Source organism: Borostomias antarcticus (genome assembly GCF_949987555.1).
Source record: "Borostomias antarcticus genome assembly, chromosome: 9".
Taxonomy (NCBI): domain Eukaryota; kingdom Metazoa; phylum Chordata; class Actinopteri; order Stomiiformes; family Stomiidae; genus Borostomias; species Borostomias antarcticus.
In genome coordinates this window covers 8,379,371-8,399,825 of record NC_140242.1, presented here as the reverse complement: position 1 = coordinate 8,399,825, position 20,455 = coordinate 8,379,371, and the positions used below count along the sequence as shown (strand labels likewise).

Here is a 20,455-nt window from a genome sequence, read left to right as displayed (position 1 = left end):
TCTGTTTCACAGTGGAGAGTAGCCTTAACCGCTGCAGAAGATTGGAGTGAGCATGGCTAACATAACGTTTTGGTGCGAATTCCTATAGGCTAGCGCTAGACAATGGGGGAAATGTGGACCTCCGCCCGAGCCGTGCCATGTGACGTGCTATAATTTGGTATATTCAAAACGAGTGTACCTCAGTACACGCACAACAAAACATTGGACCCCGAGTGGAGCACTCTGGGACACGTAGTGTTACTACTCATCCTTGAATTGTGCATGTTAGATACATTAGATACATAAGTCACGCGACTAAACATTGAAACAGTGATTCGATGTTTGATATTATCAAAATAATATGATATTGAAAGGTCATACTCCTTTGCTTAAACACATATACTGAGGTTCATTTCCCAATGAGGATCTGGCTGTAAGCTATTTAAACTACATTTCCAGTGAGCTCCCCCTCTGTTTGAGGTGAATTGTGGAGCTTGTAGTTTATTTCAGTGGGAACGGGTGCTCCATTTAATAGTAGCAAACTACAATTCCCTAAACGAATTTCGCCCTGTCCACTTCAGTGTATGGCGTCTGTTGATCTGTAGAGAGGTCGCCTTCTCATACCAGATCATCAAATGGTGAGCTGCAAACTTACACAGCTTCAAACAACGCACGTCGTTTGTGGTTTTGCTTAAATTAATTTTATAATTATGGCTGTGTGCAATTAATTCGAAATGCACAGAAGAGGTGACATCTGAGACGACAGTCTTAATTGCGCTTCTCCTGTAGGCTATAATCTGTCACACCAATTCCACGGCGCATAGAATTAACTGTTTGGGGTCGTAGTCTCACCTTCCTTATGTGCTATAGGGCAATTGCCTTGTGCGGTCAAGATGTCAACGTGGTTAAAATCGCCCATTGTTAATGGTGTTGTCTCACTAGGTTTGAAGATCTCCATCTAAATCCACATTTTCTGTCGTGATGGAGTGTGTCGGGGTAGAGGATGACAGACCTTTACACGAGCTGAGGTTTGACGCTGCTGTCAAAGTTATCCAGAGTTTACCCCCAGACGGTACGGTGTGACTGCCACATTGTAACCTATAAACCATTTAGAGGCTATAAACTATGTTCATGGCTTTGTAACAGTGATTCCTGATTTTCTGGATGTCTTAGCTTGCCTTATCACAATGCATATCTATGATAATCGTTTGTTTAGCTCGAAGAAACAGTTCTATATCTGACCTTGTAGATCACTCATACTGATTAGGAGGCTTAACCTACATGCGGCAAGAGTTGTTTTGAAACAGATTCACTTCACCGAAGTACAGTTAATACCATAATCACTTGAGTGATTCATGCAACAAAATAATAGCTGCACAAACAATAGCCATTGTCTGGGAAAATAAATGCAAGCATATACTTATGAGTTTTTTCTCTCCCATTCCAGGTTCATTTCAGCCCTCCAATGACATGATGCTCAGATTTTACAGTTATTACAAACAAGCCACATTGGGACCATGCAACCTACCCCGACCTGGCTTCTGGGATCCTGTGGGCAAAGCCAAATGGTAGGCTAAAGCAATATTATCTCACATTATGTTGTTAACTGTCCTATCGTCTGCTGCAAGCCAAATGTTCGTTAGTATTGGTGTACCCACCTGCTCTGCTGTGATACATCTATATATAATATTTTGTATGTGTAGGGTATCTGAGTCAGCAAACAATATCATTTCAGTAATAACCTGTACAGTTTAAAGTCGCACTGAAACGGACGTTTGAGATCATCTAACTTTCCTAGTTTGACATATTTCCGACACAAACAAGCTATGAGGGTGGGACATATGTTTAGAGGAATTTGATTGGAACATTGACAAGTGGACGGATTTTAAGAACTTTATACAGATTCGATAGAAGGATAGCGTTGATTGACAGGTGGATGTCATGAGATTATTGGCCTAAAATCTAAGGTACCTGTTGTCGTCATTGCACGTGACCTACCGTTTTCCAGGAAGTAAGAATATACTTTGATATAAGATTACAACAAAAGTAGAATTTTGTAATTTTTTTGGCATACATCGTTGAATAGGTGAACACTATGACCAATTATGTGAACCAAAATGGGACAGAATGCTTTTTTCATTTCAGTGTGACTTTAACAGTATATATCATAATTTGTACATTGCACTGCATTTTGTGGTATTTCCTATTTGCACTGCTTTTTGTACTGTTTTGCACCGTCATGTCTTTGCACTGTCCTGTCCTGTCCTGAACCCTGTCCTATGTCGACTACAACAGCGTCAAATTCCTAGTGTGTATGAACCATATACATGGCAATAAACTGATCTTGAGTCTTGGGTATGCAGTTCCGTCACGTTCTCGTCCAGAATGTGGAATCGTTGGCGTCGGATCATTGTGGAATGTCTTTGTCTTGTGTGTTTTGTTTTTCTTTTTTCTTTTTATCTATTTCTTGTATTCTGTATGTTTTGTGTGCTATGGACCTAACATGGGGTGTGTCTTGAATAATGTTTGAATTGAATATAAAGATAGACATTTTAAATTCAGACTCCAGGGGCTTTGATTTACATTGACAGTCTGCAATCAGTCCATGCAGTTGATCTCTGGACTTGTTGTGCTGGTCATATTCCCTTTTACCTACTGAAGGGAGTATAAACATATACCTTGTGGTTCAAGGGTGTTACCAGATACTGTATAGTAGAGCTCTGAAAATGTAGGAGTGGAACTGAATATATCTCTTTATCTGTTGACTATTCCAAATAGGCCTATCACTGCTTTTCTGGGGCTGATACCAGGCAAAGTCCAGCTCCCGTGCTAAGGATTGTCGCATTGTCAACGTTATGACGTTATCACTTGCCTACACCAAACGAGCACTGTTAAAGAAAGCAACAAACTCGAGCAAATTAGCTAATAATTGTTTTTACATTTTTTCAGGCGAGAAAGTAACCAGGTAGATTCCCAATATGTGGTCAGTTTCAAAATAACAGCTGTTGACTTTTTGGGAGTTCACTGGCAGGGTTTGCCAGCCTGTCCAGTCGAGTGTGCCAACATCAAACACCATTAATTGTTTGATTACGCACGCAGTACTACTGTTATTGTTTTGGGCAATTAGTCTTTTCCTAACTCCCTAGTGTTAGTGTTGGACATTATTATTTTCTCCCAAGATAGAGCTAGCAAAGCAGACTGGTATGTGCAGAGGCAAATCCTGGATTGGCATCCCATCATGGCACGTTCTGTCCTCGCATTTCAACTTGCAATAAATGTAGCTACTTGAGGCTATGACTGACTGATGTTATCATTCGTCTAGACCTAACAAACCCTGTCGCATCTCATACCGCAATCAAACTGGCAGTGAATGTATGGCAATGAATGTACTGCAACTAACATTAGGATGTTTCCTGTAACTTTAGCTGCATCAAAATAGCTAACGTTACAGGAATCATCATTGTAAGTTTGGCCAATTGCTTCAGTCACCGACAGCTACCGTTATATTATGGAAGCTGCTGCTAGTTGTGAGCTTGTGAGCTAACTGTCTGTCTCGGTCTTATTGTGCTGGATGAAGAAACACAGGTAGGAAGAGGCTGGATATTTGCAACTAGCGTTACAATGATTCCTGTAACGTTAGCTGTTTTGCTGCTAATGCGAGTTTGAGTTCTTCCATGTTTATGCCTGAGAAACAGAAGTTGAAACAACAGCAGCAAAATAACTTAAGTTACAGGAATCATCATTGTAACGTCAGCCAACTGCTTTAGCCACCGACAGCTAGTTATGGAAGCTGCTGCTAGTTGTGAGTTAACTGGCTATCACGGTCTTATTGTGCTGGATTAGTACTGAAGCATTGGAACTGATGTGTCCAGGTGACAAGACTTTAATTTAGCAGATGCTAGATTTCATGTCATTTCAATAGTCACCGCTATTTCGATGGCATGGCTAGCTGGTTCCATCGTACTAACCAGTCCTGAAGAGAAATAAGCCGGCACCAGCCCATAAGCCATGCTTGACTTTAGTTTATCACTTTACCTATGGATCTGGGTCACTAACCAAAACAAACAAATCACGGTCACTGACCAAGGGGATAGTGTAGATAACAGACAATGACCTGAGATAACCACGATGATCTGCTATTGCGAACTGTTCAGTATGTGTCCAAATACTCCGCGCCCATCCTGTAAATCGGAACCCAAGAACAGAAAGCAATTGACCTTCGAAGCCTCAAACGGCTGTTGCAGGTGACCTATGTTGTCACTTGAGGAGAAACACTGACGGTGTTAATGCAGCCGATCTCTGTGTGCAGGGATGCATGGAATTCTCTTGAGCAGATGACCAGGGAAGAGGCAATGACTGCATATGTTGAGGAAATGAAACTGGTAAGCATTTTACTACATCGTACATACATGAATTACATTCATATTAAATTACAAAATGACATACTTATTACATTTCTGTGGTAGAATTTGCAGAGGTGTCATTACTAGATAGTACAGTAGCTAACCCAGTAGGCTTTGTAAATGCAAGGTAATAAAATGTAAGAAATGTGTCTGTGTGTCTTCTGTGTTTAGATCCTGGAGGGCATGCCCATAACAGATGAGGTTGAGGCCCTGCTGAAGGTTCTCGGCCCTTTCTATGAGCTGGTGGACGAGAAGAGAAAGATCAGCCAGGTGTCCGACCTGACCCCAGGTGCCGTCACTAAGCTGTGTTATTCGCAACACAAGCTATGCAAAACAAATTCCACATGTCCACAAGTTTAACCTGATTTTACCTCTTACCATATGCACAGCCCGTTTGGCAAGGTTTGCTAGGCAACTTGAAGGCAAGTGTATAGTATTAACCCTCAACACCCCGTCCTCTAGCAGTGTTGTAGTTTAGTACAAATAGCTGCTTGTAGCACCCTTTGGATCTAGCTATATCCCTGACGCTGCAGACTGAGTCTAGTTGAATACCTGGATTCATGGGTTGTGGAAGTTTTTTAAAGTACTGCCACAACATCATTAATCTCAAAACCTTTCTGTTAATCAAATATATATATATTGCATGAATGTGTTCCTTCTTCATTTCCATTTAGATTTATGTTTGTGTGAATAGGAATGAGCTTACCCTCAGCCCTCATGAAGACAGTATTGATAATTGAGTATGTGGAGTTGCAGTTAATTGATCTGTGTTGTCTGTACTGTAGGATTTGGGACCATGCTGTCATCGATGCCCTCAAAGAGCGTCACGAAGAGTATCATCAGGACCATGGAAATGAACGGCACTCTGGAGACGCGGCCGGCCAAGCCTGCACCTCCACACAATAACATGGAAATAAAGCAAAATGGGGAGGAAGCACAGGAGGACGATGATGAGGAGGAGGAGCAGGAGGAGGAAGTTGAGATCAAGGAGGTGAAAAAAGGTAAGACCACATGAACAAGATTACGCTGCTGTCGGGTCAAAACCTTATATCTCCATTTGATGATTGTTTTCCCCCCTTAGGACCAATTAGATGTATAAATCTAAACAGCTCATCATAATGTGATTTCATGTTCAAAAACATAGACATTGGAATGTGTTTTTTCCCCCCCCAACATTCTGAAAACTTTCCATTTTGGAGATACGAGACGTTTTTGACCCGACAGCAGTGATGTCTTGTAGGATAATACCCCAATAAGAATAGAATGCACTCTGAAAATACATTTCTGAAAATGTATTTAAGCCAAGAAAGCAGCAGCCTCACAGCCAAAGAAAAAGGCCTTGGCCAGGAAACCAAAAGTGCCCGTGTCCAATGGTAAAATGGGGAATGGAGTGGCCCACCTGGCCAATGGCGGCCACTCTTCCAAGTCTGCGCTGAACGGCGACGCCTCGGGGCTGGCCGTCGCCACTACCGCTCCGTCTCCAGGGTTACAGCTGAACGGACACCACAGAGGTGAGGGAAGACCGCTGGGAACGTCGCTGGTGAAAGTGAATGTAGTTAAGTTTGCTAAAAGCCTAAAACTACAAACTATATCCACTCCACCCACTCCTCCATACACTACCCTCTCGTGAAGACGGTCTATTTTAGTTAACGTTCAAAAAGCAGAATACCGTCATTCTCAAAGTATCGAATTTGCTTATTACTTTTTGCTGAGGCCCTCTACAAACATCACCCATGAATATGATTTCAGATTGATAATGACACCTGCCTGTGTAGATAAGCACTTTGCTTACAGTGGCTGGTGGTTCTTAGGTATCCTTAGACATGTGATCTGATAAGCTCCTCAGCTCCACTGGCTGGATTTGTAGCAACTCTGCAGTTCTCTGGGAACGGCTGTTGAATCCCACCACTGATGCCACAACATGAAGGCCTTGATAACTGGTCCAATCCAGTTGTGTTTACTAATAGTGGTCCTCTTTAAGGCTACACAGGGTCCTAAATAGTACTAACACGTCTTTTAAGTACTTGAATGATGTATATTTGTTGTCTAGATCATTTCTTATCATTTAGCTTTTGGATGTAATGGAATGTTGCATCCATAGATTCCAGTGAAGAAGCCTCTGGTCCCCATCACCTGGCCAGTGACTCAGACAGTGAGGTTTACTGTGACTCCATGGACCAGTTTGGTCTGGAGGAGGTATGACACGCACACACACACACACACACACACACACACACAGTCTATAGACAAGCACACTCCCTTATAGACAAGCACAATCCCCTATGTTTGAGATGTACAGATATTCAGATCTTTATACGATACTCTTGTGTTTGTTCGGGCCCAGGACACAGAGGAGCGTATGAACAGTTACAGTTCTCTGGGTCTGGATGAGGAAGAAGAGAGCCACAGCCACCTGTCCCCCCAGGAGGACCCACGGGCTCCGCAGGGGGCCACTGAGGCCCCGGGGCCCCTAGAGGGCGTCCAGTGTGGAGGGGAGGACGGGGAGACTGGCGGAGGAGCAACTGAGAGACACAGGCTGAGCACCGGCAGGCCTGACAGCTCTCTGGTCAGGAGGGGAAGGGGTAAGCATAGAGCCTGAGTGACATTCGATGGATCTTGTCCCAGTACCTCTAACAATACTGTGGCTTCCTTCCACTAAGTCATACATACATGTATTGCGTAGTTTTATATATGGACCCTAGGGACATGTCCATACCAAAGCCACGCAAACACAAATTGCCCCAACCAAAATTGCAGAGTGAAAACTGTAGTTTTAATATTATTCACAACACCTCCTACGAAACCCGGCCTACGAACGGCTGTTGACAGCTGCATCAAACTCAACAAGCTATTCAATCAACAATAGGGATGTAACGATAACTGGTAGAATGATAAACCGGGATGAAATTTTATTAAATTAAGCATGATAAAAAGATGATTAAAACCGTGTTTGATTTCTGCACTTTTTCAAAGCGCAGATTTGCAGAATTGTAAATACTGTCCAGCATCAACCAAAGTTAGCAACAGTCTCCAAGATGCATTATTTTAATGTTTATGCAAACAAAAAGTGCATAGTGCTGCTAATTTGTGGTTTTCAATATAAATCTTGGTGAAATGATTTCAGCGTATCAGTAGTTTTAGAAAATTTCAGCACATTTTATAATACCGCAATAATACTGATAACCATGATAATTTTGGTCACTATAATCGTGATAAGAAATGTTAATACCGTTACATCTCCAAACCACAAAATGACTCTTTCCTCCCTCCCTCGTCTCGAGCTCATAACGCTACATCCTCATCAGCGGTTCCTCGACAACGACAGAGGGAATTTTGATTTATCCATCCATCCATCTTCATCCACTTATCCGGGGTTGGGTTGCGGAGGCAGCAGTTCCAGCAGGGGGCCCCAGACATCCCTTTCCCTGGCAGCATCAACCAGCTCTGCCTGGGGAATCTTTAGCCGCTCCCAGGCCAGTGTGGAGATGTAGTCCCGCCACCTAGTCCTAGGTCTACCCCGTGGCCTCCTCCTAGCCGGACACGCCTGGAACACCTCCCTAGGGAGGCGCGCAGGAGGCATCCTCAGTAGATGCCCGAACCACCTCAACTGGCTCCTTTCGACGCAAAGGAGCAGCGGCTCTACTCCGAGTCTCTCCCGGATGACTGAACTTCTCACCCCATCTCTCAGGGAGACCCCAGCCACCCTCCGGAGAAAACTCGTTTCGGCTGCTTGTATCCGTGATCTCGTTCTTTCGGTCATGACCCATCCTTCATGACCATAGGTGAGGGTGGGGACGAAGATAGACCGGTAGATCGAGAGCTTTGCCTTTTGGCTCAGCTCTCTTTTCGTCACAACAGTGCGGTAAAGCGACTGCAAAACCGCACCAGCTGCTCCGATTCTCCGGCCAAACTCTCCATGGTTCCCTCACTCGTGAACAAGACCCCCAGATACTTGAACTCCTTCACTTGGGGTAAGGACTCATTTCCTACTCAGAGCGGACAGGCCACCAGTTTCCTGCTGAGAACCATGGCCTCAGATTTAGAAGTGCTGATTCTCATCCCAGCCGCTTCACACTCGGTTGCGAACCTATCCAGAGAGTGCTGGAGGTCGCAGGCAGATAATGCCTTCGGGACCACATCATCTGCAAATAGCAGTGACGCGATCCCCAGCTCTCCGAACTGCAAACCCACCTCCGCACGACTACGCCTCGATATCCTGTCCATGAAAATCACAAACAGGATTGGTGACAAAGCGCAGCCCTGGCGGAGGCCAACCCCCACCGGAAAGGAAGACGACTTAATGCCGAGGACTCGGACACAGCTCTCGCTCTGGGTGTACAGGGACAGGGACACATGTAGACAGGTTGGGCAAACTCCCAAGCCCCCTCCAAGATCCTTGCAAGAGTGAAGAGCTGGTCGGTGGTTCCACGACCAGGACGAAATCCGCATTGTTCCTCTTCGATCTGAGGTTCGACTATCGGCCGGACCCTCCTTTCCAGCACCTTGGAGAACACTTTCCCTGGGAGGCTGAGTGATGTGATGCCTCTATAATTGGCACACACCCTCTGGTCCCCTTTTTTGAATATTGGGACCACCACCCCAGTCTGCCACTCCTTTGGCACTGACCCGGACTTCCACGCAATGTTAAAGAGGCCTGTCAACCAAGACAGCCCCTCAACACCCAGTGCCTTCAGCATTTCTGGAGGGATCTCATCTTCATCATCTTCCGGCTCTGCCTCGATCGTAGAGGGTGGATTAGTCGGGTTCAGGAGTTCCTCAAAGTGCTCCTTCTAGTCTCCGCCTCACACTATTTTACTATTTAATTATTTATTTTAATTAGCTGTGCACAGTGTGTTGATTCCTTCAGTTCCTCTCTCACTCTCTCTTGAAATTCTCAAACACACACAACGGCCCCATCTGTGAAAAGCCCCTCCTCTCCGTGCACTCAAAACATGAATGATTGTCGAAGACAGCAGAACCAATCCAGAGTACACAAATGGTTAGCCACAAATGGTTTGGACTGTTGAACACCAACAGTCCAAAACAAACTCCTAGTATGTGTTCAAATTAAATGTGATTCTGAAGTCTATCTGAGTTTTTTTTTAATGTGTTTTCTCTTCCGTGTTTCAGGCTCCAGGCCCCTGCGCCCTGGCCCCGGGGAGCAGGGCCCCATGCAGGGCAGCGGTGGGGACGGAGACCGCTGGGGAGGGCCCGGTGCCCCAGCGGGGAGCCTGAACCACCAGATCGTGGTGGCGCTGGCCAGACTTCAGGAGGACTTGCAGAGCGTACTGGAGAGACTGCACACCCTGGAGGCCCTCACTGCCTCCCAGGTCAGAGAACACTACTGCCTGGGGAGTCTAGAGTCTTGCAAAAATACAATGAGTTATTTTTATCAATATCTATGTAGTGTGCAGTAAGTCTGAGTGTGCAGTAAGAATGAGTTTGACAGGTTTTCCTTTGCATGTTAATACTTAAGGAGGATTTGCGTGAGAGTTCAGCTCTTCTCTGAAGTGGTATTATTGCTTTCACTGACAACATCGACTTTCCCTCTCTCATGGTATCTATTCTCTAGGCAAGGTCACTGGCTTTACCTCCCAATTACACCTCGACCCCAGCAAAAAAGAGCACTAAGGTACTGGAAAATCGCTAACTTAAAACAACCAGGACTGAAAAAGCCAGACTATTTATTTAGTGACATTGCACTCAAGTTAAGCAATTTCCTGGGTTTGTTTCTGACACGCAGCTACATGTAGTTACTTTACTACTACTACTAATAATAATAAAAATGTATTATTATTATTAAAAGCAGAAGAAGAAAACGTTATTTGTATAGCACTTTTCATACAAATAAATGTAGCTCAAAGTGCTTTACAATTGAGAATGTTCATGCAGTGCTTCACATAAAAAATAGACAAAACAAAAATCAGGAAAATAAGATGGAAGATAAAACAGTGACTTTACTGAATGAAGACATTTGAAGAATATGATTATGCAGTTGAAAACAGTTACTATAGCTTACAACTTAGTTTGTTCCGTTTAACAACCTGCAGTTCGGTTAGATGGAAGAAAAAAAAGTTTATCCGTTTAAAAAAAAAAATTTTTTTATCTTTTGTCTCCCAGAAACCGTCCTGGTGGCCTTTCGACGTGTCTCCCAGTACTGTGGCCTTCACTGTGATTTGGCCATTTGTGGTGCAGTGGCTTATCCGCCTGTACCTGCAGCGTAGGAGAAGGTAATGCTACAGCACAGCACAGATGGGCATAACTGTGACATGGCATGAGGGGAGGTATCACGTAAAACTATTGTTTCAAACAATATGAACATTACACATTAAAATTGATAGTTACTGATTTTGAACGTGACAACAATAACAACAAAAACAGTTTTGATATTCAGTTTTGTCCACTTACAGACGAATCAACTGAGAAGTCCCTCTGGCCCAAACGGACAGATCCAGAACTGAGGAGAGCTCTTGGAATGTCTTTGGTTGGGTAGCATCTGTAGCCCTCCCTCTGCTTTACCCCCTCCTCTAACTCTCGCTTTTGCACTATGAAGACAGCACTGGGAGCAGGGAACGAGTGGAAGGAAGATGACACTGGCACAAGAAAGTGAAATCAAAGAAAAAAATGTGAATGTACTGAATTGCAGCGTATAGTATTTGAGATACTACATTAGTAAATTCTTGCTCTGAGAAAACAATGGATGTGTTTTGGGTAAGTGATGTTTCTGGTTAGATTGTGACAATGTTCATCGATTGATTTTAGTAGCTTTTCCTTTATAAGTAATCAAGGCCTAAAATCATCACAAATATACTCTAATAGGCCTTACAGTTTCTGTATCTAACATATCCTGCAAATTCTTGTCATGACTCATGAAGTTACAATACTCGAGACCACTTGCCCGATCCATTATAGTTGCTCTGTTGATGCTGCTAAGATAGTGATAACTAGTGTACAGTATAGTAGAATTGTATATTGTTTGAGAGATACATTTAATCCTTTAAATAACTTTTTAATTTTAATATTTATTGTCTCCAACAACATGGAAATGAGTTGGCCAGTCTTTGATTAGATAAGATTTTTCTCATTACTGCAAAATATGACAAAGGTTTATATATTTCATGTTTGGATGTGTTGTAGATTAGTAGTTTCTTCAGTGTGTAATAATTATTTTAAATGGTCAAGTGCCTCCAACAGATGGCAGGTGTGTCAATTCAGTTCAGAGTTGAGTGAATCATCCACATGTGCTTGTTTCTGTATGGGACCAAATTATTACACCAATCAGACTAAACAGAAAGATGAAAAATACCTATTTAAATTACTCAATTACAACCTTACTTTGAAAGGTGACTACATAACATCTGTTTGAATTACTTAATTTTACTGTAGCAACACTTAATTTCATGTAAATTGTATACCATGATAGCTGTACAGTCAAGATATGTATATTATGACTAAAATGCAATATTTTAATTGCATTCGCCTGTATTAATGTAGTATATTAATCTATATCGTTAAAATATGTAACAAGGTTTGCATTGCACTCTAACCCTAACCCACGATCATCTTTTCAGAGCCATTGATTTGTTAAATTCATTTAACTTTTTACTTAAATCAAAATTGGCTTTCAAATGTATCTGCCTATGGGTGGACAGTTCTTTGCATGCAATTTAAGCCACAAATAAAATTCCACAAAGCGCTTCGATCTGTGTGATTACTTGCCAGTTAAGCCATGATAAATGCCTACTTGCACAGATCCACATGTCATGCCCTGGCTCTGGGACATAGACAAATACAACCAAGAATTTATTTCAACTAAAGCAAACGAAAAATATACTTACAGAAATTAAACAGGGTGTGTCTGTCAGTAGATCAGTGGTGTGAGTGGATAGTGGGATGATTGTAGGAGGTTGTTAGATACGAAAACAAAATCCACAACTAAATCAAAGGAGTGCGTGGAGAGCGGGCTTGGGGAGGAATGGAGAGCGTGGAGAGAGGGCTTGGGGAGGAATGGAGAGCGTGGGGAGGAATGGAGAGCGTGGGGGCAAGTAGCCTGCTGACTCCAGCCTGCGCCAGGTGCATTGCATCAGGCCCTGATTAGACCTGATGGTGGGCTGGTCTACAAACCATCACACACTGGTACATATTTGCCTCAAGTTCTCCACCAAATCAGGGTTTTTCTCTTCGCTCCCTGTCTGACACGGTCATGGGAAACAGTAATGTAATATGGTTTTACTTGTAGATTTTTATCACAAAGAAAAAAATCCACACTAGTAATAATGTGTGGATAGTTTATTCAAACAGAATTAGTGTTGCCACATTTCTTTTGCTCACAAATTACAGACATTAAAGTTATTTTACAAGGGGACTTTACAAAGGGGCATTGCATAAAGGCAGTGAAACAGTGCTGAGACTAAAATTCTGTTCATGTTAAAAACAGTAAAGCAGTGCATATTTGACAGCTAATTCACACATAAAAACACAAAATAAAATTTATTTTAATATATGATCTATAGATGAACATTAGAACACAACTTGATCTTTGGTTGAAAATTATGCATAGTACAGTACATACAGAACAAAGATGGTGGAAAATTAGAACAAAATGGGTTGAATTTCAAATGTCTCTCGATTCCTTTTATTATCCTCTTATGGCTTCCTGAGGACAGGATCTGGGGTTCCTACTCTTGGATACATTTCACCAAAGCACCGAAACCAGGACAGAATGTACAAGGAATCGATCGTTGGGACTCAAACTCTTGTTATACCTACCGTTTGTCCCTACATACTGAAGCCAGAGACGGTGAGGTGCTGGGCATTGTTTCTGGCGTCAAAGTAGGAAGTGTCCGTGTCATCTGTGGGCTGAGGTATGAAGGGCATGTCCTGGTTCTGGAGGTTGTCCCAGTCCAAGCCCACAAACAGAGCATGGTCCTTCAGCTCTGATGGATATGAAATAAAATGCGTCCATTAAGCCCTACATGTGAATCATACTCACAGCCTTCAACCACATAGTCTAAACAAGGGAAAGGAGTCCTGACCTTTGAGGCCTGCCCGTTCGGTCTGGTCCATGGTCAAGAGAATCTCGATGGCGTTCCTGGAATTGTGGGAAAGTTCTTCCTCTCCGTCAGGCCATGGGATGTCTAATACGGTTGAGAGACCAAATTTTAAGTAAGAACGAGGGGTGACAAAAAACTGCAATTTAAACCAACTGTCAAAAGGCCTAAATGTAATGTCACGTCAGTGTAATAATGTCAGCTGCATGTTAGTAATGGTGAGTGTAATGTGAAGAGAACCTCTGTTGAGAATGTTCTGGAAGACCAGCTGAGGCGTTTCGTCGTTGAACGGGGGGACGCCAGTGAGGAACTCAAACAGACACACGCCCAGGGCCCACCAATCCACCATGAAGTCTGAGGACGTGGACACAGAAAGAATGGGTTTTGTCAACTATCACAGTTAATTTCTCTGAAACGATGTCACGCTCTGTGATTCTGTTAGGCTGTGCGTCTACTCTGAACGCAGTGATGGAAGCAGGGGCTCGGTTAGACAAATGAACAGGGTCAACTTTAGAGTTCCCATGTAAAATCTGGGACAGCTGTTAACATCCACACACTGCTAGTAGCCTATGATCAGGGATAATTATGGTTATGTTCAAAATCAGGTAGGAAAAAGATATTCTTAAAAACATAATCTATTAGGCCTAAGGATTTGAACATTCAATGACATTGAAGGTGATTGACTGTGAAATATTAGAAACGCACCATAGCACAAAACAGGCCAGGCTCTAGAATGAATAAATCACACAGATTTCAGCCATTAAAAAGGATATGTCTGTCTTTACAAACAAAGCACCCGTCACATTGATCGTTCCAGCGTTCTGACAAACCTCAATGACCTTTCCCAGAATAGTTCACACCACACATAAAACTACTGGCTTCCCAGTAGCATTTCCAATCAATCCCAACAAAAGCCCCACTAACCCATTACACACTGGGGCAGAAGCAATGGGAACAGGCAATTAAAACCAACCAGAGGTAAACCCATCAACGTCAATGAGAATCAGGCAGCCATTTCCTCCTGTACCACCCCAAGGCCACTGAAGCTGAAAGCACATGCATCTCTCCTGTGCACAGTGGTTAGCATCAACTTACCACAATGACCATATCCTGAAACTAAAAAAAGAGGCCCTGTTAAAAAAAAAGGCTCCACGCTTGATTTAAACTAAATGATGCATTACAATGTGCAACATCTTATAGACAGATGAAATCGTAAGACTAATTAATGTATCAAAAGCATCCGTTTTGATTAGATGTGATTTAATGGGATTGCATGGGTTTCCCCAACGTTTCCTGACCATTGCTAGTCTTAAATCGTTCTGTCTTACCGTGTGGTTTCCCCAGAAGCAGCTCTGGGGCCAGGTAGTCCGGAGTCCCAAGAATTGGTGCACCTTCAACAGGTAATGCGCCTCTTCGTACACTCTTAGGAGTCCTGAAGGGGGTGTTGTTTCCACATGTCATCGGCTGTGGGGTCTGACAAAACACACAAGTCACATGAAATCACTGCAGCTGATACAACAACGGAAAAAGTTGATTTCATTGTACACCGCACATGTGACAAATACACCACCTTGAGCAATGGCATCATTTGTGATGCAACAGAACTGGAAATGTTCAATGAGCAGAATAATTTTTGCAATAACTTTTGATCTAAACAAAGGCATATTGGCTGTGAATATACAGCATAGGTTAGAGAGTAGAGTAAGGAACATACATAATGGAGCGCCCAAGAAATATATACACACAGTATATAACCGTAACCCTCCAGCCTGGCTGTATCTACCTGATAGAGAGAGCTGTTGGCGCTGGGCCTCTTCTGCACTGGCGTCACGGCCGCAGGGACGCTATGGTAGGACGATGAGATGGACATGTCCATGGTCTCCACGGACCCCAGACTGAGACGAGAGTTCCAGGAAACGTTGGAGCGGTTGATGGAGCTGCAGTAGCTGCGGAACGCCACAGCGTTCTTGGGCTTCAGGAACGAGGGAGACCGCGCTGCGTCGCCGCAGGCCGTATCGGCCAGTTGGTCGAGAGAAGCGCTTTTCGGTTTTTGTGTTTCGCTGACGGCGAGGGTGGGTGTCTGCGGCAGTAGGGGGAGGGCTGAAGCTTTGTTCTCCTCTAGATCATCAGGCGACGCCGAACGCCGGTCTGTGGCGCCCTGGCCGGTCTGTGGCGGCACGACGCTGTTGACGAAGATGGAGATTTCATGGGCGGACCCGTCGGAGTCAAGACTCAGGCTCCCGTTGAGGCTGGGCTGTTCGTGGTCGTCGGAGCGCGCCAACGTGAAGCTTGAGTCGGCCAAGTCTCTAGTAGTACCCTCAACGAAGACATCTTCTCCGAGCTCCTCAAACTCACAAAGGAGGTTTTTGGCCTCGACGATAGGGCTGGAGCGCTTTGGGACCGGTCCTTCAACCTTCCTATGACCCTCGCTTCCTGGCCTGAAGCTTTCCAGGCAGACAGCAGAGAACACGCCAGTCAACCCGCTGTGGAACCTCAAGTCATCCTCTGGGATATTATAGCACCTCTTGTACTCTGCATCGTTCTTTTTGGCATGGGTCGCCAATGGTTCTGGACTCTTATCTACCTCCTCAAACCCCCTCTTAATAGACTGACTTGGTTTTCTTTCAGCAGGACAAGTTCCAGCTCCGAGCGTGTCGGCACTCGTTGGTTCATCAAGTTCTGACTGAAGAGGAAGTGCACAGGGCCCCTCCTTGATGAACTGAAGCCTCTTTCCAGCCAGAGAGTCTGGTTTGACCTTCTTGGACAGATAACCACTGATTGATTCCAACCGTCCTTTGACGGCCTTGGCACGCAAGTTAGAGTTGGTCAGCGACGCGAGGGAAGGTTGCCGGCCGGCTGAGTGCATTTCGGAGTTTGCTTTTCCTCCCCAGACGGCAGAGGCAGACGTTAGTCTACTCACACTCCGACCACAGACGCGCGGGAAGTTCTCGTTCTCCTTCTGGAGAAGCAAACAAAATTCTAAATTATGAAGGGTTGTGTGGTATTAAAGCAAAAATGGACAGGAAAACAAAAGCAAAAATCCTAATGCTGTGTTCACACCGGGCGCAGATTTTTCCAGCCGTGCGGCGAGTTTACATAGAAAGTCAATACAATTTGCGCGAACTGGGCGGCGGGCGGCGCCAATCAGGCAAACCTGCCGGTCAGGATTCGCAAAAGTTCAATTTTTTTAAAAACTTTCTGCGGCGGATTCGCGCGGCAACCCATTGGGATCCCACAGCGAGATTGGGGCGAACTGGGCAGCGCAAATTTTCTCGCCGCGCCTGGTGTGAACACAGCATAAGAGGTAGTAGTATCTGACCTGTTCGAACTCCCAGAGAGGACTGACACCCCCCTCTGAGTCAGTGGTGGAGGGGAACAGGCATGACTGGGTGCTGCCCATGCTCAACGTCTCAACCCTCCTCCTGCTCTTCAGCAGTCTGGGAGTCAGGCTTCTGGCCAGAGAGAACGAGCTGAACACATCGTTGTGGTGTCCTGGGGGGAACGACAAAAACAATGTTATCCTGAATGTCACTTTCAAAGAATGGGAGTAAAGTAAATCCTCCTACAGCAAGAAACCTGAGAAATACATTATTGTTGTCATTGCATTTTGTGATGACAATGATGAGATAATAGACCCGGGTCAAAAAACTGTGTTTGTAATCCTTTCAATTACTACATTGTTTACTCAAGTCAGCAAACAGCCCATTTGGTTCCACTGTGCTAGACAAGAGCAAATAAGTAATCAAAATGATTTGAAATAGTATTTTGACCACAGCAGCAGGAGTGATGAGGCATACTCAAAGACTGGGCGGAGACCACGGGGGAATACAGGCACTCCTTCTTCCTTGTCATCATGGGCGAGCAGAGAGAGGCGTTCCGCTGTTCTGTTCTCTCACAGCTCCCGGGGCTGAGCAGCACAGCCGACGCACTGCTGTGACGCTTGTCCTCTGCTGCTGGCGCATTCTATTATGGAGAATGATGAGGGAAAATCATCACCCTACTTTTATCTGGCCGCAAGAATCAACGACTTTATACACATTTTTTCATTGTAGACTGAGCCCATATCCTGTATGTATATGACAGATAAACTTAATTAAGCTTGAACATAATAAAAACATATCGACATCCGTAGATGTAGTGGATGATGGCTACTTCAAACTGCAAGAGGTTTTACTCACAAATCCAAGAGAGCTTATCAAGGATAAGACTTGACCAGGGGTGCGGAAATAATCTTGCTTCGGCTTTACCAAGGACGGGGTCGTTAGGATATCTACTAGATTCAATTCTGGGGAAACAAAGCAGATTGAGTAGAATTTCCATAAGCAGAAAGGCCCTCTGGTACAAGATTTACCTTACACTTCAATTAAGACAGACTGCGGGAAATGGGGTAGTGCCATTTTCATACCTCTACCAAGCTTGACTTTGGAGAGACCGAAGTCTGTCAGTTTGATGTGGCCTTGGTTCGATACGAGCATATTGTCCGGCTTTAAATCCCTAAACGAATGCACAACGTTGTGCCAATATTGAGATTAGCCATAGCAGACAGAATGTCTCCAGAAAATGAAAAGCTGTCATAAAGTAGCTTACCGGTGAATGATCCCGTGCCTGTGGAGGTAGTCTAAAGCCAGCGCAACCTCTGAGATGTACTTCACTGACATGTCTTCATCGAAATATCCGTAGACATGGAGAAGTGACTTCACATCCCCACCAATAAGGTACTCCATTACCTGTGGATACGTGTGGAGACTGAAGCTTTACAAAAATGTCACGTATAATGATTATGTCACCATTTCAGGTCTGAAAACTCAATGCAAAAACGTCTGACCACCATTATTGCAAGACCCGACGACGTACCAAATACACTTTGGTTGCAGTCTGCAGGGAGTAGAACAGGTGCACGATAAAGGGACTTTTGCTGAGGGCTAATGCATTTCTCTCCGCCTTCATCTGCTCCATCATGTTTTTGTCGATCATGTCAGACTTTTTCATAACCTGAAAGAAAAACAAATATCACCAGTTGAGTTCTTAGACTATTCGTTAAATAAAATGAAATTGGCATGTATGCGATCATGTAGACTAACTCGTTTCAGTCAACTTAAGTAGATCTTTAGATCTAACTAACGTTACTAACAGTCGAGCCCCCTTTTAGCTACCTAAACGTAAAGCTAGCTCACGTAGCTAGCTAGTTAGTTACGTTGTTTTTACCTTAATTGCATATAATCTTGCATTATTGCATTTCTTCTGTGCAAGGTAAACTTTTCCAAAAGCACCGCGGCTAACAGGCTTCAAAACAATGAAGTCTTCGATTGAAGGAGGCTTCAGAATATGGAAGGTTTTTCCACATAAAGCGAGAGCTTCGTCTGCCTGTGTATCACCTGCATCCATAACGTTACTGCTAGCTATCCGTTCTTTTCTGAATGCAAATAGAAATCTGTTGCGATATATTGTGCATACTCTTCAGTGAAGGAAACGCAAACGTTGAACGACACAAAAAATATCTGTTTCCATCACTATTTTCTGGAACTATCCAGACAACAAGACGGGTTTGTTTTGAAAATTTGAAATCCGCTCCTCTCCTACGTCGCATATGTTACGTCACAAAAAGAAGTGCCCACAAAATTGTTCTATTTCAGAATGTCGTCTCCTCCGATGTGTCCTCGTTCAAACATCTAAAGTGACTATACGTGCGAGCATGGGTGCTCCTAGTTAAAACCATTTTATAAATGCCTATACAAAGAAAATAAGTTGAATATAAGTCAGATCATCAGATCAATGAATGTGGTGGGCTAAGATACACTAAAGGGAATTTGTTGGAATGTGACGTGTTCCGAATTATAACGTTATTCGCATATTCAGTGTTTTTGGTGTTCCTCGAAGCATCTACACAAGTGTAAGAGTATTATGAGTGCTCGATAATTTGCTTATAAATAAATACGTCAACATAAATCAGAAAACGTGCTAAAATGAACAGCAATGGTTGCCAGGTTCTTAAGTTACCGCATACGCTTCATTTCCACCCTCTTTTTTTTTTTTTTTTTTTTACATAGATGACCAGTAATGAACATTTGTTGTCAAATATCCAGCCTAGCTTCTCTAGCCATTATCACATATTTTCTCATATCTAGAGACTTGAGAGCAAGGAGGTTAATGGCTTGAGAACCGGGCAACCGGGCGCAGTGAACGATGGCTGCCCACTGCTTCTGACTGCCCCTGGAGGACGACAGCGTTGGTGAGATAAATACAGGGAACGATTTCCACCGGCGACCCCCGATTGCATGTGTGGCCCAGTCCCAATGTCCCCCCTAAACCCTCAAGCCCTGAGCCCTCAGAGACTTATTGATGTCACCTGGTAATGTGGTTGAGTGCGAGGCTGCAAGGGCTCGAATTGGTATAAAAAGGAATGGGACAGCACTTGCAACATCACATTACGTTGACGTGATTTTTTTTTTTACTATTGTGGGTGTGGGGCTTTTATCAATTTTACATGTTTTTCTTTTCTTGTAGGCCTTCATGTGAATTAATTTTGGACTGAGTCATGTTTCATGTTGGAAATCAATTCAAAGAACACTGCACCGAAATGGGTGATTAATGTCATACTGCTTTTAACTGAGAAATCATGATTTAGAGCAACAGAAATCGATGTAATTTATAGCCTACATATTTTTAAACAAACCACATTATACAAACCCATGGGGTTAATAACCCATACTTAAAAATAATGAAACCAACATAATTACAGTTACTTGTGCAGATAAGCAAGTCCAGCTGAAAACATGAAAACATATTTTGTTTTGTAACGTGAACGTTAGGGTTGGTTTATCTGTCCGTGCTTGTTTATTGGCTGTTCTTCAGGTAACGCCGTGTTTCACGGGTGTTGTGTCGCCCCTCGAGTCCCTCACGTGTCACTTGCCGCGTGTATGACATTAGAACAACCTGGCAACCACAATGAACACGTAGACATCCAACCGGTAGTAGTTCTTTGTTACGTCACTTTGTAGGCATTCCATACTGTTGTGACCTTTT

General features: G+C 43.7%; 2 protein-coding genes across 4 annotated transcripts; one reads left to right on the top strand and one right to left on the bottom strand.

Annotated features, from left to right (window-relative positions):
- Nucleotides 1-554: 554 nt before the first annotated feature.
- Nucleotides 555-12,073, top strand: acbd5a (acyl-CoA binding domain containing 5a). The gene is made up of 13 exons (XM_084443340.1): nt 555-617; nt 922-1,051; nt 1,427-1,547; nt 4,289-4,361; nt 4,554-4,671; nt 5,168-5,383; nt 5,684-5,893; nt 6,484-6,578; nt 6,727-6,964; nt 9,513-9,712; nt 9,955-10,014; nt 10,503-10,612; nt 10,793-12,073. The coding sequence occupies exons 2-13, from the start codon at nt 961-963 to the stop codon at nt 10,803-10,805; spliced, it is 1,545 nt and encodes a 514-aa protein (XP_084299466.1). The 5' UTR covers nt 555-617; nt 922-960; the 3' UTR covers nt 10,806-12,073.
- Nucleotides 12,074-12,701: 628 nt separating this feature from the next.
- On the bottom strand, nt 12,702-18,931 carry mastl (microtubule associated serine/threonine kinase-like). 3 transcript variants are annotated; one of them, XM_084443327.1, is made up of 13 exons: nt 18,638-18,931; nt 18,287-18,424; nt 18,020-18,159; nt 17,838-17,926; nt 17,611-17,717; nt 17,230-17,395; nt 16,752-16,924; nt 15,216-16,391; nt 14,761-14,905; nt 14,528-14,563; nt 13,673-13,786; nt 13,418-13,519; nt 12,702-13,318 (listed from the first exon to the last, which is right to left on the bottom strand). In XM_084443327.1, the coding sequence occupies exons 1-13, from the start codon at nt 18,815-18,817 to the stop codon at nt 13,161-13,163; spliced, it is 2,724 nt and encodes a 907-aa protein (XP_084299453.1). In that variant the 5' UTR covers nt 18,818-18,931; the 3' UTR covers nt 12,702-13,160. The 3 variants fall into 3 exon arrangements, with proteins under 3 accessions (XP_084299453.1, XP_084299454.1, XP_084299455.1); XM_084443328.1 differs by having other exon boundaries at nt 14,528-14,548; XM_084443329.1 differs by lacking the exon at nt 14,528-14,563.
- Nucleotides 18,932-20,455: the final 1,524 nt, after the last annotated feature.

What these genes read in the sequence shown, in the direction of transcription:
- acbd5a (XM_084443340.1), top strand. Translation starts at nt 961, where the DNA reads ATGGAGTGTGTCGGGGTAGAGGATGACAGACCTTTACACGAGCTGAGG. An exon ending in GCTGAACGGACACCACAGAG is followed by an intron (nt 5,894 to 6,483) that starts GTGAGGGAAGAC and finishes TTGCATCCATAG; the next exon opens with ATTCCAGTGAAGAAGCCTCT. An exon ending in ACCAGTTTGGTCTGGAGGAG is followed by an intron (nt 6,579 to 6,726) that starts GTATGACACGCA and finishes GTTCGGGCCCAG; the next exon opens with GACACAGAGGAGCGTATGAA.
- mastl (XM_084443327.1), bottom strand. Translation starts at nt 18,817, where the DNA reads ATGGATGCAGGTGATACACAGGCAGACGAAGCTCTCGCTTTATGTGGA. An exon ending in CAAAGTCAAGCTTGGTAGAG is followed by an intron (nt 17,718 to 17,837) that starts GTATGAAAATGG and finishes TTGTTTCCCCAG; the next exon opens with AATTGAATCTAGTAGATATC. An exon ending in CCAGAACATTCTCAACAGAG is followed by an intron (nt 13,520 to 13,672) that starts GTTCTCTTCACA and finishes CAACCGTATTAG; the next exon opens with ACATCCCATGGCCTGACGGA.